General features: G+C 20.6%; 3 protein-coding genes across 3 annotated transcripts; 1 reads left to right on the top strand and 2 right to left on the bottom strand.

Annotated features, from left to right (window-relative positions):
- Positions 1 to 429: 429 nt before the first annotated feature.
- LOC128959731 (3-oxoacyl-[acyl-carrier-protein] reductase FabG-like) lies at positions 430 to 1705 on the bottom strand. Its single transcript, XM_054305736.1, has 4 exons — positions 1477 to 1705; positions 990 to 1265; positions 759 to 865; positions 430 to 655 (listed from the first exon to the last, which is right to left on the bottom strand). Exons 1-4 carry the CDS (start codon positions 1690 to 1692, stop codon positions 430 to 432), a joined length of 825 nt encoding a protein of 274 aa, XP_054161711.1. The 5' UTR covers positions 1693 to 1705.
- Positions 1706 to 2911: 1206 nt separating this feature from the next.
- LOC128959730 (serine protease inhibitor swm-1-like) lies at positions 2912 to 4357 on the bottom strand. The gene is made up of 3 exons (XM_054305734.1): positions 4345 to 4357; positions 3720 to 3896; positions 2912 to 3111 (listed from the first exon to the last, which is right to left on the bottom strand). Exons 1-3 carry the CDS (start codon positions 4355 to 4357, stop codon positions 2912 to 2914), a joined length of 390 nt encoding a protein of 129 aa, XP_054161709.1.
- Positions 4358 to 7884: 3527 nt separating this feature from the next.
- Positions 7885 to 11576, top strand: LOC128960013 (putative uncharacterized protein DDB_G0288959). The gene is made up of 4 exons (XM_054306075.1): positions 7885 to 7988; positions 8608 to 8775; positions 8907 to 8930; positions 11419 to 11576. Exons 1-4 carry the CDS (start codon positions 7916 to 7918, stop codon positions 11547 to 11549), a joined length of 396 nt encoding a protein of 131 aa, XP_054162050.1. The 5' UTR covers positions 7885 to 7915; the 3' UTR covers positions 11550 to 11576.
- Positions 11577 to 14850: the final 3274 nt, after the last annotated feature.

Raw genomic sequence — 14850 nt, 5'->3', positions numbered from 1 at the left:
ACATAACCTTACAAATATAGATATATACTAGTATATATTGTATATCATATAATAGATATATTGAGTAGAGAGAGACTTAACTGTGTATTACAGATAAATTGCTATTTGTTTGAAATTTTTTTTTTAAAAAAAAAGTTCAAAAGAAAAATAAAAGTTTGGGTGTAAAAAAATAAGATAAAATTTTTATAATTAAAAATAACTTTCAAAAATATTAACTTATTTAGAGTAATAACTTATTTACCATAATTTAATTAATATAAAAAATTTATTTAAAAAAACAACAATATTCTAGAATTATTATTATAGTAAATTTGTTTATTATTATTATTTTTGTTATTTTTGTTATTCAAATTGAACTTATAATAATAAATTAAACAAAAAAAAAATATTTAAGTTACTAAAACTCGATAAACATTACATAGAAATCAATCAAAAGTTATAATTTTCCAAATATTCTGAATCCATATTATATTGAAGTCCGCCGTCGACTACCAAACAGTGACCGGTTATGAATCGGGCGTCCGATGAGCTCAGGAAGACAACAGCAGTGGCAATATCTCGGGGATCACCTACTCTGCCCAGTGGTGTCTGTTTTGCTGACCGATCTAAAAGTGTTGACTCAATAATTACGGTCTTAGAGTCAACTTCACCCGGGCTATGGATTTGATAGAAATTTTATTAAATATTATTTATAATTTTGTTGTTGTTATGATTTAATTGTAATAAATTAAATGTATTAAATCAACAGAATAGCTAACCTAACTGAGTTAACTCGTACGCCTTGACTACCCAATTCAATTGATAGTACCTTGGTGGCTTGCTCCAATGCACTTTTACCAATAATATAACCAAGATAACCTTTTAACTATATATATATATATATATATATATATATTTAAATTAATAAATAATTATATGAATGTATATTTAAATTAACATATATTTTTTTTATTTACGGTAATATAAATAATATTAATAATAATAATTACCGGTCTATCAGTAATAGTTGCTGTAATCATAATAATGTTGCCATTGGTTTTCACCAGATAAGGAATGGCCAGTTGTGTCAGCTCTAGTGTTGCATTGATATCAAGTGTTTCGGTTGACTTGAGTTTATCAATAAATAGAGGATCAGCTATAGGAGCGTATGATATACTGCCGGCATTGTTGACCAAAATATCTAATTTGCCAAATGTTTTGATGGTTTTGTTTAATAAGTTTTTCAATTCATCCGATTTGGTTAGATCTGCGATCACTTCTAATGGCTAAACATACATAACATAGATAATGAAAAAATATATTTTTTAAAAACTAATATTATATTAATATTTTAACTACTCTATTAAAAAACAAGTTATATCATTATATAAAAATAACTATAAATTATATTATTAAAATATAATATACAGAAAATTAATTTAATAATAATGTAATAATTTATTGATTTTTAAATAAAAATCTATAATTAATAAATACCTTAAGTTTTTTAGGTGATAACTGTTGCGCTTCGACAGCCACTTTATGGACATCATCTGCATTTTGACTGGTGATCACCACATTAGCTCCCAGTGCTGAATATAACTTGACAATTGAAGCACCGATACCAACACCAGATCCCGTAACCAATACTACTTTTCCGGTAAAGTTTCGCGAGTTTCTCACTTCATCGTAGAAATCATTATTTGATGCCATGTTTTAAGCTATAATAATAATAATTGTTAGATTTTAGTACAGTATTACACTAATACACAAACAAATTACTATAACTTAATTTAATATTTAAAAAAAATAATTATCAAATTATAAATTATTTTTTATATATTATACATAATTATTGTATGATTATTGTTAATAACTGCTTACTCACAATTATATTGCATTTTTTGTGTAAATAGTTTTGTTTTTATAAAAATTAATAAATTTTATTAGAAGTTATATAAAACATATAAATTTTTGTCTAATTAGTAATTACCTAAAAAAAATGTATTAATACTATACAAAACTTTCCATTTATTTATATGAGTAAAATCACAATTAATAACATCTTTATATATTTTTTTTTTAGTAAAAAAGTAAAAATTAATTTGAAAATTACAAATTAGTTGAAAATTATTAGAATTAAAAAATTTATTAAATAATAAGTTTTAATACCATTTTTTTTTTGGTAACATTGAATTTAGTGTTGAAAAAAATAAGATGACTTTTCAGTTTAATAGAAAAAAAACAATTGTTTGCTAATTTAATTTAAACAAAATAGACTTATATTTAGTAATGAAATAGTTATCCGTCAAGTGATCAACGGGTTCCGCAAATTGATATCAATTAATTGTTATTTGTGTACTGAAAAAGCCGGAATTGCCAAATGTACATAAAAAATGAAAACATTTTATAAATATCTATGTAGCTTATTTTTTATTAAAATAACCACAATAACAAAAATAAAATAAATTTTAAAAAATTAAAAATTTAATAAACAAATTTCCAATTATATTAAATTAAAATATAAAAAACTAAGATAGATTACATGTATTAATAATCACAGTATATAAAACATAGTAATAATTAATTTAACTTATTTACATAATTAATAATAAATTATAATTCATTTTAAACAACAAAAAAATTAGGAAATAATATCAAATATAATTAATTATAATAAAATTAATAAATTTTAAATGTGTTTTAATATCGTCATAACAAAATCGACTTTGTTATGGACAATGGGTAACGGTAGTGATGTCTATATCATCACAAATTAAATGCATTTATTATTATTATGAAAAATATACAGTATGTTAACAATGTTAACTTAACATAGACAATTTGAAATTTTTAACACAAAAAATCATATCTGTAAAAATAAAATAAAAATACTATTGAAATTTAAAAGTTATGTTTGACAAAATTTTATTTAACATTTGTTGACATTTGTACACTGATCCTCAGTAACACATTTGCCACTATTGCCGACCAAATAACCCGATTTACATTGACATCCCTTTGTTTTGCACTCTTGTGTACAACTTAATGGATTACACCTACTGGCACAGGTAGGCGGACAGTTGGACTTGCAGTCAGCCCAATTGGCATTAGGATCAGGACAAGTAGGAGCTATAAATTATATAGATTTATATATATATATATATATCAAAAAAACCAGTTGAGAATGCTCGTAAGCATTTCCAGAAAAAAAACTTGAATATCATAAATATTTTTAAAACCATTAGTTTGTATAGTAATAACGGCTATATCGTAACTTATATAAAAAAATAAAAGTCTCAAAATGACAGAAAATCATATGTCGCCATATTTATGATACTTAAAAAAATATATAAAATTAATTCATTAATAGTTTTTTTATAAAAACATTTCGATCAATAGTGAAAATTTTTGTTACAGTTATGTTAAGTGAAACTCAAAATATTTTGATAACTAATGTTTGGCACCTTAAGTCAGTTTTTGTGTCAGACATTAAAATATTTTATTTATTTCATTGTATTATATATTTTTTTAAAATAGTAAAATGTGTTTTTCAAAAAAAAATCATTATTTATTTAAATTACTTAAACAAAAATTATCAATAGATTTATATTTGTATTTGTATACAATTAATATTTATTATTGAATTATGATATATGAAAAATAGTTATAAAATATCAAATAAAATATAAATATATATATGAATAAAAATTGTATTTGTTTTTAACATTTGTTAGTACATTGTTTTTCAGTCACACATTTGCCGCTATTGCCGACCAAATAACCCGATTTACATTGACATCCCTTTGTTTTGCAATCTTGTGTACAACTTAATGGATTACACCTACTGGCACAGGTAGGCGGACAGTTGGACTTGCAGTCAGTCCATATGGCATTGGTATCTCGACAACGAAGAGCTATAGATTATATTTATAAAAAATAAATAAATAACAATAAATTATTTAAAGGTTAACTGTAAATTAGTAAAATATTTAGTAAATTCTAGGCTATAATAAAATACTTTAAGTTAGAATTAAAAAATAATTATTTAATAAAAAAAATTATTTACAATATAAAAGTTTACATTTTTAAAAAAATATATTAATTAATTTATACTTTATGATAAACTATATGATTATACATTACATTGATTAGTTTGTTGAATACAGACAATTGCCAGTATTATGCAAACAGTTAGAATCAAAATTGATTTCATTTTTTTATAGATAATTTTTTAAAAATTAACTTTTATAAAAAAAATTTAAACAGTGTATTTCAAATATTTTTTGACTGATACAAAATAAATATATCTACAGTATATACAATGTATTAAATAGTAAATAAATTGTTTTTATATATTTATACATTTGCTAACCATTGATTTTATGCAAACAAACAAAAAATATGATGACTTTCATAATTTACTAAATAAATTTTGTTTTGCATATGTATATCAATAAATCATATAATATACTTTAGAGTACTATTACTTAATTAACATTTTTTGTAGTTAATTTCAAAATATTTTTTTGTCATTATTATTATTATTATTATTAATTATGAACATTACTATTTAAAAAATGAGTTTTCATTTTTATTTGGCAATCATTTTTATTATTAAAAATAACTAATAATTACTTAAATAATAATAACTTATAATTAATAATGTTTTTTTACTAATCAATAAATATATTATTATTTTGTTTGGTATTAATATTTTATTAAACTAATAAAAAAATAAAAGTGTTTTACTGATTTAAAATAAAAATAATTAATAAATAAAATGCAAATTTATTTATACAGTATTATATTACAAATAATAATGTAAAATTAAGTAAATATTTAAAAACAATTGAAAATCATAAAAATAATATCTACTGTTTTAGTAAATATTAAAATTATTAAGTAAATATAGTAACAATTTAAAAGTATTAGAAAAATTTAATAGAAATACTAATTAAAAAACTTTATTATTATATTATATTCAATATATGACATAAAATTTTAGACACAATTAATAAAATTAAAAAACTAATTAAATTAATATAACTATAATATTTATATGTAATATAAATTTTTATAATAAAAATAATTTTTATTGCACTATAAATTCAATTATAATTTTTTAATATATTTTACTATTTATTTTTTTTCAAAATCATTGTACAGCAAGCATTGCTTTGAAATATTTATTTAAAAGTTATATAGTAATTAAATAAATAAATTTTGTTGTCTTTTTAATTAAAAAATTGTATTAAATATTTATAATAAATATTATATTTACCGTATATAGTTAATATTTTTACTTAAATCACATAAACGTACAATATTTACAATAACTTAAGACTTGTTTTTTAAAAATTATATATTAATTAATATATTAACATTTAAAATGAATTTTCATTTATTTTTATTAACCAATTTACTATTACTACTATTATTATTATTAGTAATTAATAATTTTCTTAGTTTTAACATTTTATTTAATTTAAATTGCTGTTGCTTATCTGGCGATTACAATGAGTGCAACAATTTGTACTGTAAATGTTTTTTTTTGTTGAAAACATAATAATAATATTATTATTAAAAAATATATATTAATATAAACAATTTATTTATAAAAAAAACAAAATAGTTTGAAATAAAATTGAATTTATTATTATTTTTTTTAAACATGTTTTATAAGAATAATAATACTTTTTAAATTACAAAACAATTAAAAAATTATTGTATTTAACATTTGTTAGTACACTGATCCTCGGTTACACATTTGCCGCTATTGCCGACCAAATAACCCGATTTACATTGACATCCCTTTGTTTTGCACTCTTGTGTACAACTTAATGGATTACACCTACTGGCACAGGTAGGCGGACAGTTGGACTTGCAGTCAGCCCAATTGGCATTAGGATCAGGACAAGTAGGAGCTATAAATTATATAGATTTATATATATATATATATATATATAATATTATACATTATTTAAACGTTAACTGTACAGTAAATTGATTAAGTATTTAGTAAATTCAAGTCTATATAATAAATAAAATACTTTAAGTTAGAATTTAAAAAAAATTACAATATAAAAGTTTACATTTTTTAAAAAATATATAATAATTAATTTATAGTTTATGATAAACTATATGATTATACATTACATTGATTAGTTTGTTGAATACAGACAATTGCCAGTATTATGCAAACAGTTAGAATTAAAATTGATTTCATTTTTATGGATAATTTTTTTTAAAAAATAAAATATTAATTTAATTATAATTATTTAAACAGTGTATTTCAAATATTTTTAACTCAAACAAAATCAATATATACTGTATATATATATATATATTAAATAGTAATTCAATTGTTTTTATATACAGTACAGTTGCTAACCATTGATTTTATGCAAACAAAGAAAATATGATGACTTTCATAATTTACTAAATAAATTTTGTTTTTGTATATGTATATCAATAAATCATATAATAGTACTTTAGAGTACTATTACTTAATTAACCTTTTTTTGTAGTTAATTTCAAAATATTTTTTTCAAATTATTGTTAATTAATATTATTGAAAATATGTGATTTCATTTATATTTGGAAATCTTTTTTTATTATTAAAAATAACTATAATTAGTAATGTTATTTACTAATCAATAAATATATTATTTATTTATTTTTGTATTAACATTTTATTAAACTAATAAAATAAAAAGTGTTTTACTGATTTAAAATTTTAAATAAAATAATTAATAAATAAAATGCAAATTTATATTACAAATAATATTGTAAAATTAAGTAAATATCTAAAAAACAATTGAAAATCATAAAAAATAATATCTACTGATTTAGTAAATATTCAAATTATTAAGTAAATATATTAACAATTTAAAAATATTAGAAATATTTAATAGAAATATTAATTAAAAAAATATATATATATATATATTATCATATTATATTCAATATATGACATAATATTTTAGACACAATTAAATATAATATAAAATGTATCTTTTATAACTTATTGTAAATAATTGCTATTATTATTTTTAGCAGTTTAATTATTAATTTTTTTTAATTACATGTAATTACGATCTCAATTACAATATTGAACTTTTTTTTATCTAAAAAAATAATGTTTTATTATCAATATTATTATCAAATATAGTATTGTTATAAAAATTATATCTAAATCACACATTTTAATGCTTATAGAAAAATAATTAATTAATAAATAATTACTTATCGTATATCATACTAAAAAAAAATATTTTATTAAATTTTTATTATTATATTGTTTATAATTTATTAATTTTAAAATATATTTATATAATAATATTGATTAATTAAATAATACACTAATTAATAGTTTTATTAACATTTTATCTTAAAAACAGTTTTAAAATAATGATTTTTTTGTCAAAATCCAAAATATTTATATAACATTGAAATTAATTATATAAAAAATATATAATTGCAATATCATATTTATTTAAAATAGTTAAAAAAATATTAGTTTTTTTTAATAATTTCAAAATTTCTATTTGCTAACCTGTAATTATTAATTAATTGATTTGTTATTTAATTATTTGTAAATTGATCTAATTACAAAATTAATTGAATTGATTAAAAGTTAAATGTGCCAATACTTTTCACCAAAAAAAACATATTGCTGTATATTTTATTATTAATTTTTTACTTTAAAAATATTGTTTTACAGTTAGCAACAATTGCTTTAAATTAAAAAATTAAAAACTATAAATTAATTAATCTAAATATACTGTATAATAGATATTTGTTATAAATATATATATTTAAATAAAACAATTATCAATTAACATTAACTACAATGAAATTATTAATTTTTAGTAAACTATTTATGTTAATAGTTATGATGATTGTTATAATAGATTTATTAGCAAACAATTGTATGGCCAATGATGATGACAATAATGGTGGCAATAATGAGGGCAATGGTGGCAATAATGACAATACAAATAACAGTTTGTATTAATTTTTTAAAATTAAAATAATCTTAGTTTTAAATAAATTATTTAAAATAAAAAAAAAAGTATTATAATTTAATAGAGGTTTGCAATGCTTATCAAAATATTAAAAAAAAACTTTGCAATGTATATATACACTGTATAATATATATATATAAAACAATTGTATCATTAAAATTTGTTTAAAAGTTTAGTATAATTGTTAAGTCAGTCTTCTAATAGAAAATTTAATATATGATATGTTTTTTAAACATATTTATTTTTGTATATATATAATTTGAAAACTATTGAATTATAATTTTATTCAAAAAAAATTATGTTTATTTTATAGATGAAATCTGTCTATATTTTAATTAGTAATGTCATTGTTTTTGGAAATATGAATCCAATGGAAACATTGAAAAGTTTTTTTGTTTTTAAGAAAGTGGTTAATAAAAAAATATAATTTTTAAATAAAAACTATTCAAAACATATAGAAATTAATTTTATTTTAAAAATTGTCCATTAATTGTAATATTGTAATATTGTAATTGTATATTAATTGTAATAATTGATATATTTATTTTATTTAAAACAAAATAACAAATCAAACAAAAAAAAATCAATCATTTTCTAGATGGTGATGATGAAAATGCTACAAATTGTATGCCATTTGATGCACCATGCAACAAACAAACGGCACATTTATGTTGTAACGGTGTTTGTGAATTTGACGGATCGACTACACATGGAGAGTGCGGTCGTGTAGTGACCAATGAATTGATAGCAAATCGAAGAAAACAAGGTTGGTAAATTACATGAAAAAATTATTATTATTATTATTAAAAATTGTTTAACATGTATAATTTATTTATTATATACTGTATATATATATATACAACAACAATGTTAATTTGGATGAATAATAAATTAAAGCTGGTGGTAATGATGATGAAGATAGTATGTATAAAAAAAAATTTTTTTAATAAAATAATATTAAGTTTTAAAATATATTTTTCAAAATATTATTTAAAAAAAATATTATAACTTAATAGGGCTTTAAATCCTTATTTGAAAAAACAACTCAGCAATGTTTTTCGGGTTTATATAAATATCGAAACAATGGTATCACTAAATTTCATTAAATTTTTTTTATAAAATTATAATTTAATAGTTTTCAAGTTATGTATTATATATAGTATATATACTGTATATATATAATATAAGGTATATATAATACCTAACTTGAAAACTATTCAATTTTATTAAAAAAATGTTTTTGGGGGAATTCTATCTATATTTAAGCTAAAAAAAATCCATGTTATTTAATACTATAATAACATTGATTGGAAATATGAATCCAAAAAGGAAATATTGCAAATTTTTAAAGTTTTTTTTTGATTAAAAAAATAGTGGTAAATAAATTTAAAAAAATAAAAATGACATTGAAATTTTTTAAAGTTCAAATAGAAATTTATTATCCAGTAATTCTATATATATATATATAATTATAATGATATTATTTATTAATTTTCTTAGTTGAGACTACAACCTGTCTACCGGTTGATACAAAATGTTTTTTAAAAACCCAACACTTATGTTGTAACGGTATCTGTGATGTTAATGAACCGTTTACTCACGGAATATGCAGTCGTCTAGTAAATGGTTGACATAATTATAATTCTAATAATAAAAATAAGTAAATAAATAGAATTCTATAATTATAAAAAAATTATTATCATGCATGTATAATTTATTTATTTAATATACAATATATGTATAATAAATAATTTTTTCAAATAAAAATAAATAATAAAAATTTTTGGTTTTTTTGAAAAGTCTGAAAAAACTAAAAATTGGTTTTTCATTTTAAAATACAAATTCATTATAAATATTACATTATAATTTTCTAATATTAATATTTCAATTAAGAAATGGTCAGTTTCATTAAATTTTATTTAAAATTATTTATTCAATATTAATTTTATATATTTATCATTTTTAACGATACATTTTTCAAAAGTTAACAATCGTCAACAATTTGGCAAAATTATATAAATGACCATTGGTAACTTTTGAAAAAATTTATCGTTAAAAATGATAAATATATTAAATTAATATTGAATAAATAATTTTAAGTAAAATTTAATGAAACTGACCATTAGTCAATAGTGGTAAATATACATAAAATTGACCATTTGTTAATTTATTAATTGAAATATTAATATTAGAAAAATATAATGTAATATTTATAATGAATTTGTTTTTTAAAATGAAAAACAAAAACTTGTTTTTTTAAAAAAAAACGGGTTTATAAATAAAAAAAAAATTGTATCAATAAATATCATCAGTTTAAAAAAAAAATTAATTTAATTGTTAAGTCAGTCTTTAATAAGAAATTTAATATATCGTAAGTTTTTTTAAACATGTTTTTTAATATAATTTGAAAAATGTTTAAATATAATTTTTTGTTAAATTTTTTGTGTGTGTGAATTCTATCTATCAAATCGATATATTTTAGCTGAAACCAGTTAAGAATGCTAGAAAACATTTTAAGATAAAATCTTGAATAACATAAATAGGTTGAAAAGCATTAGTTAGCGGCTATATAATAACCTTAAAAACTGGTCAAATATATATATATATATAATTTAAATATTTTCATATAGGGTATAAATTGACCTGATATGACAAAAAAAATGACTATAGTCATGTGGCAGATCAAATGGTTCAGTATGAAAAAATATACTTAACTAAAGTCATGTAGATTATAAAATTATAATCATAATTTTGCTGACATTTATTGAAAAATAAAATAATGCTGATATATTATATATTATTTTTGATGCTCTATACAATTCTAAACTTTAAAATTTTTACCTAATTTTTTTTTTACTTTGGCCGCCATTTTCTATATGTTCCCGAAAAGATAGATCATTTTTTGATGAAACTTTTCAATACATTATTATTAGTAGTCTAACCGAATTTATATTCAAAATTTTAAACTTCGCAAAAATATGCCACACACACACACACACACACACACACACACACACACACACACACACACACACACACACACACACACACACACACACACACACACACACACACACACACACACACACACACACACACACACACACACACACACACACACACACACACACACACACACACACACACACACACACACACACACACACACACACACACACACACACACACACACACAGACTAAAAAGGCTTTTATAGATTTCAGTAAACAAAACTTTTCATATTTTTTTTTTTTAAATATCACATTACTTTTAATATTACTAATATATTTAAAATAAAAACTAAATATAATAAAATTATTATTTTTATACTTTCCATTAATTACTGTATCTATATATATATATAATTATACTAATATATTTATTTTTGATTAAAAATTATCATTTTCTAGATGATGATGAAACCTGTCTACCGGGTGGTGCACGTTGTCTTAAAAAACAACCAAATAAATGTTGTAGTAGTAGTTGTATTACTTTTAATGAAATGTTTACTCACGGAAAATGCAGTCATCAAATTGGTTAGACATTCAAGAATATAAAGAGATGAGAAATGGAGTAAAATAATAAAATAATAAAATAATAAAATTAATAAAATATTAAAATATTAAAATAATAAAATAATAAAATAATAAAATAATAAAATAATAAAATTAATAAAATATTAAAATATTAAAATAATAAAATAATAAAATAATAAAATTAATAAAATATTAAAATATTAAAATAATAAAATAATAAAATAATAAAATAATAAAATAATAAAATTAATAAAATATTAAAATATTAAAATAATAGAATAATAAAATAATTTTTTGATTTTACTCCCCCAGATTTGTTGATCAAATTGAAAAATTGCAATTTAATAATGCAATAAAAGTCTACACTTCACCCTATATTTCCCAAGAATTTTGTAAATTTCACCCAAGCCTACCCTCCCTAAAATCTAAAAACCTTGCTTAACCCTGATATATATATATATTTGCATTATTATATTAATTGAAAAAAAACTGAAATAATTTTTATATAATTTGCTAACCGTACATTATACAATTATTATAAACAAAATTAATTAAATATTTAAAGTTAAATGCGTTAATAATTTTTAAAAAACTAAACATTTGTTGTGTAGACTTTAAAACTTGTAGTTAATTTCTTAATTAATTTTTAGTAATTGAAAAATAAATTAGAATTTATTAAATAAACTTTTTTTATTTAAAAAAAACAAATAATAATTAAAACAATAATTTAATATTTTTTTAAAAATACAGTATAACTTTCTACAATAGATTTTTTAATTTGTTTAAACAATTTCTATGGAAACTGTAACCTAATAAACAGTAAATAAATAATATTTACTGTTTTTTAATTACAGTTTCCATAGAAATAATTAATAATTATTAATGATTTACTAAAAAAAATTGTTTATCATATATACAACAATTGAATAACTTTTTCGATATAATAACCGGTCTATTGATTGGCAATAAAATACTGAATTTTTTTTAATAACAATAACAACAATAAGTATCACTTGAAGTGATGAACAAAAACAACAATAAGAAGTCATCATTTGATCGTTTCGGCGATGATTTAGCGGAACTCATACTAAAACAACTGTCACTTAAGGATCAGCTAAGCTTAGAGTGTGTATCGAAACAGTTCCAGTCGTGTGGTATTCAACAGAGGACACGGATTACAGCCAAAGACAAAGCAAATCTAATAATGAAAACTAAATGGTTTTACTTTTTCAAAGACTATTTCTCAACAACTAAGTGGAGATCACTGATGAAGAAGTGTCCCAATGTTTCCATCGTTGAGATTACGTGCGAAGATTACCGAACAGATATATTGCGTGCCATTCACCGTCAGTGGCGTACACTTTGGCCACGACTACGGCGAATCGATTGTATGACTATAGGTATGACCGGCAAAGACATCGAGTTTTGGTGTCAATCGTTTACCGAAATGTTTACACAGTTATCGATTTACGGCGAAAATGAATTCCAGCCAATGAAGCCATCGATCACCAATTTGCGTGATCTATCGGTTGGCCAATTAGATCATACGTTTATCGGCGACCGATTGATATTCAAAGGTTTACGTCGATTCAGTTGCTATTCACTCAACAATCAAGTGATCCAATTCAAGGCATTCATCGATGGTAACAGTAATCTTCAGATTGTTTCACTTAGTTTTCATTTTACCGATACCTCTGATACTGTTGTCAATGTACTGACGCATATCGGTCGGCGATTACAAGGACTGCAACGATTGGAAATACTATTTTTCTATCCAATAAACTACTCGATTGTCCAGTCATTGACGATAATTGCCAACAATTGTCGGCAACTTAAGTATCTTTGGTTACGTATAACAGTTGATTCGTTGGACAACTATCTGGAAACATACAGAGCCGTCAAACAGATGAGACATTTGAAACGATTGGATCTGAATCTTAGACATTATCTGAATAACATTGATAATAATCAACTGATTGACTTCAAACTCTATAAAACAATCAAACCGGACAACTGTTGGCCACAATTGACACATTTGTCGCTCGAGTTATCACTAATTGATAAACAATTTTTCACACATTTCTATCGAAATCTACCGAAACTTCAATACCTATCTATCAATGACCCGAACGGTAGTGTATTTGACTGCACTTGTATGTCATATATAGCACGACTCAAATCGTTGACCACATTATTAATCTCTATTAATAATAATGATTTAGTTATTAGTGATACGGATGTCCATCAAGTGATCATCGGTTGTCCGAAATTACAGTCAATCAAAATAAGTGTCAAACAAACTCTTTACATGAATTATAATGATATAAAAATCTATTTATTGCGAAAACTATTAAAATTATGTGTATAAACACTATAGGACTATATGTGATAAAATTATTTTCTATTACCTGTATATTATTATTATTATTATTATTATTATAGTATTATTTTTATATAATTTACTAATAAATGATTTTTTAAATTTTTTCAAACATTTATAATAATATAATACTGTTGTGCAATAAATTATGTGATTATTTGAACCAATAATGTATAATGTTTATTTTAAAAATTGTTAATTAAATGTCATATTTTTTTTATTAAATAAACTATAGTATATATATGATGAAAAAAATTATGAAAAATTTTATAGTAAAAATCCTAAATAAAAAAATTATCGTATATTTTGTTTTATTTTGAAGTTTTACTAAAAGTTAGTTTTTAGTCAATGATTTTACTTATAAATAATTTAAATTTTATTTCATAATATATTTTATTTATTTTTTATATCTTAATCAAAATTATGGATTTCTATGGAAACTATGTAAACATTAAACAAAAAATAAATATTAAATTATTTTTTGTTTTAGTGTTTACACAGTTGTTATAAACTTATAACTAAACAGTAGTATTAATATCTGTTATTAATTTATTACAAACAAAAAATAAATAATAATTATTACTAAATAGTTATCCATATATTTTCAGTCATAAAACTATACATATTTTGTTGTTGAAACAATTGGTCTATTGATTTGTATTTAATTAAATACTAATAATTGTTTAGTTATATAGAGATCAAGTGATGGACACAAATAATAATCAATCATTTGATCGTTTTGGCGATAATTTGTCAGAACTTATACTAAGATATCTGCCATTTGAAGATCAGCTACGCTTAGAGTGTGTATCGAAACGGTTCCAGTCGTTGGGTATTCAACGGCAAACACATATCATATTTGATGACAAAGTATTGGTACTGATAATCAAAACTAAGATATTTTTCATGAAAAACTCCTATCATTT

This window comes from Oppia nitens, unplaced genomic scaffold, assembly GCF_028296485.1.
Source record: "Oppia nitens isolate AA-2021 unplaced genomic scaffold, nextdenovo-longstitch-racon4-pilon3 scaffold4_pilon_pilon_pilon, whole genome shotgun sequence".
NCBI classification, from domain to species: domain Eukaryota; kingdom Metazoa; phylum Arthropoda; class Arachnida; order Sarcoptiformes; family Oppiidae; genus Oppia; species Oppia nitens.
This window is presented reverse-complemented; position numbering and strand designations above follow the sequence as displayed.

Excerpts from the sequence above, each read along its gene's own strand:
- LOC128959730 (XM_054305734.1), bottom strand. Across the intron at positions 3,112-3,719 it reads ATGTGTGACTGAAAAACAAT|CTCCTACTTGTCCTGATCCT; the intron begins GTACTAACAAAT and ends TATAATTTATAG.
- LOC128960013 (XM_054306075.1), top strand. The coding sequence starts at position 7,916 with ATGGCCAATGATGATGACAATAATGGTGGCAATAATGAGGGCAATGGT. Across the intron at positions 7,989-8,607 it reads TAATGACAATACAAATAACA|ATGGTGATGATGAAAATGCT; the intron begins GTTTGTATTAAT and ends ATCATTTTCTAG. Across the intron at positions 8,776-8,906 it reads AGCAAATCGAAGAAAACAAG|CTGGTGGTAATGATGATGAA; the intron begins GTTGGTAAATTA and ends AATAAATTAAAG.
- LOC128959731 (XM_054305736.1), bottom strand. The coding sequence starts at position 1,692 with ATGGCATCAAATAATGATTTCTACGATGAAGTGAGAAACTCGCGAAAC. Across the intron at positions 866-989 it reads CAACTATTACTGATAGACCG|TTAAAAGGTTATCTTGGTTA; the intron begins GTAATTATTATT and ends ATATATATATAG. Across the intron at positions 656-758 it reads GTACGAGTTAACTCAGTTAG|CCCGGGTGAAGTTGACTCTA; the intron begins GTTAGCTATTCT and ends TCAAATCCATAG.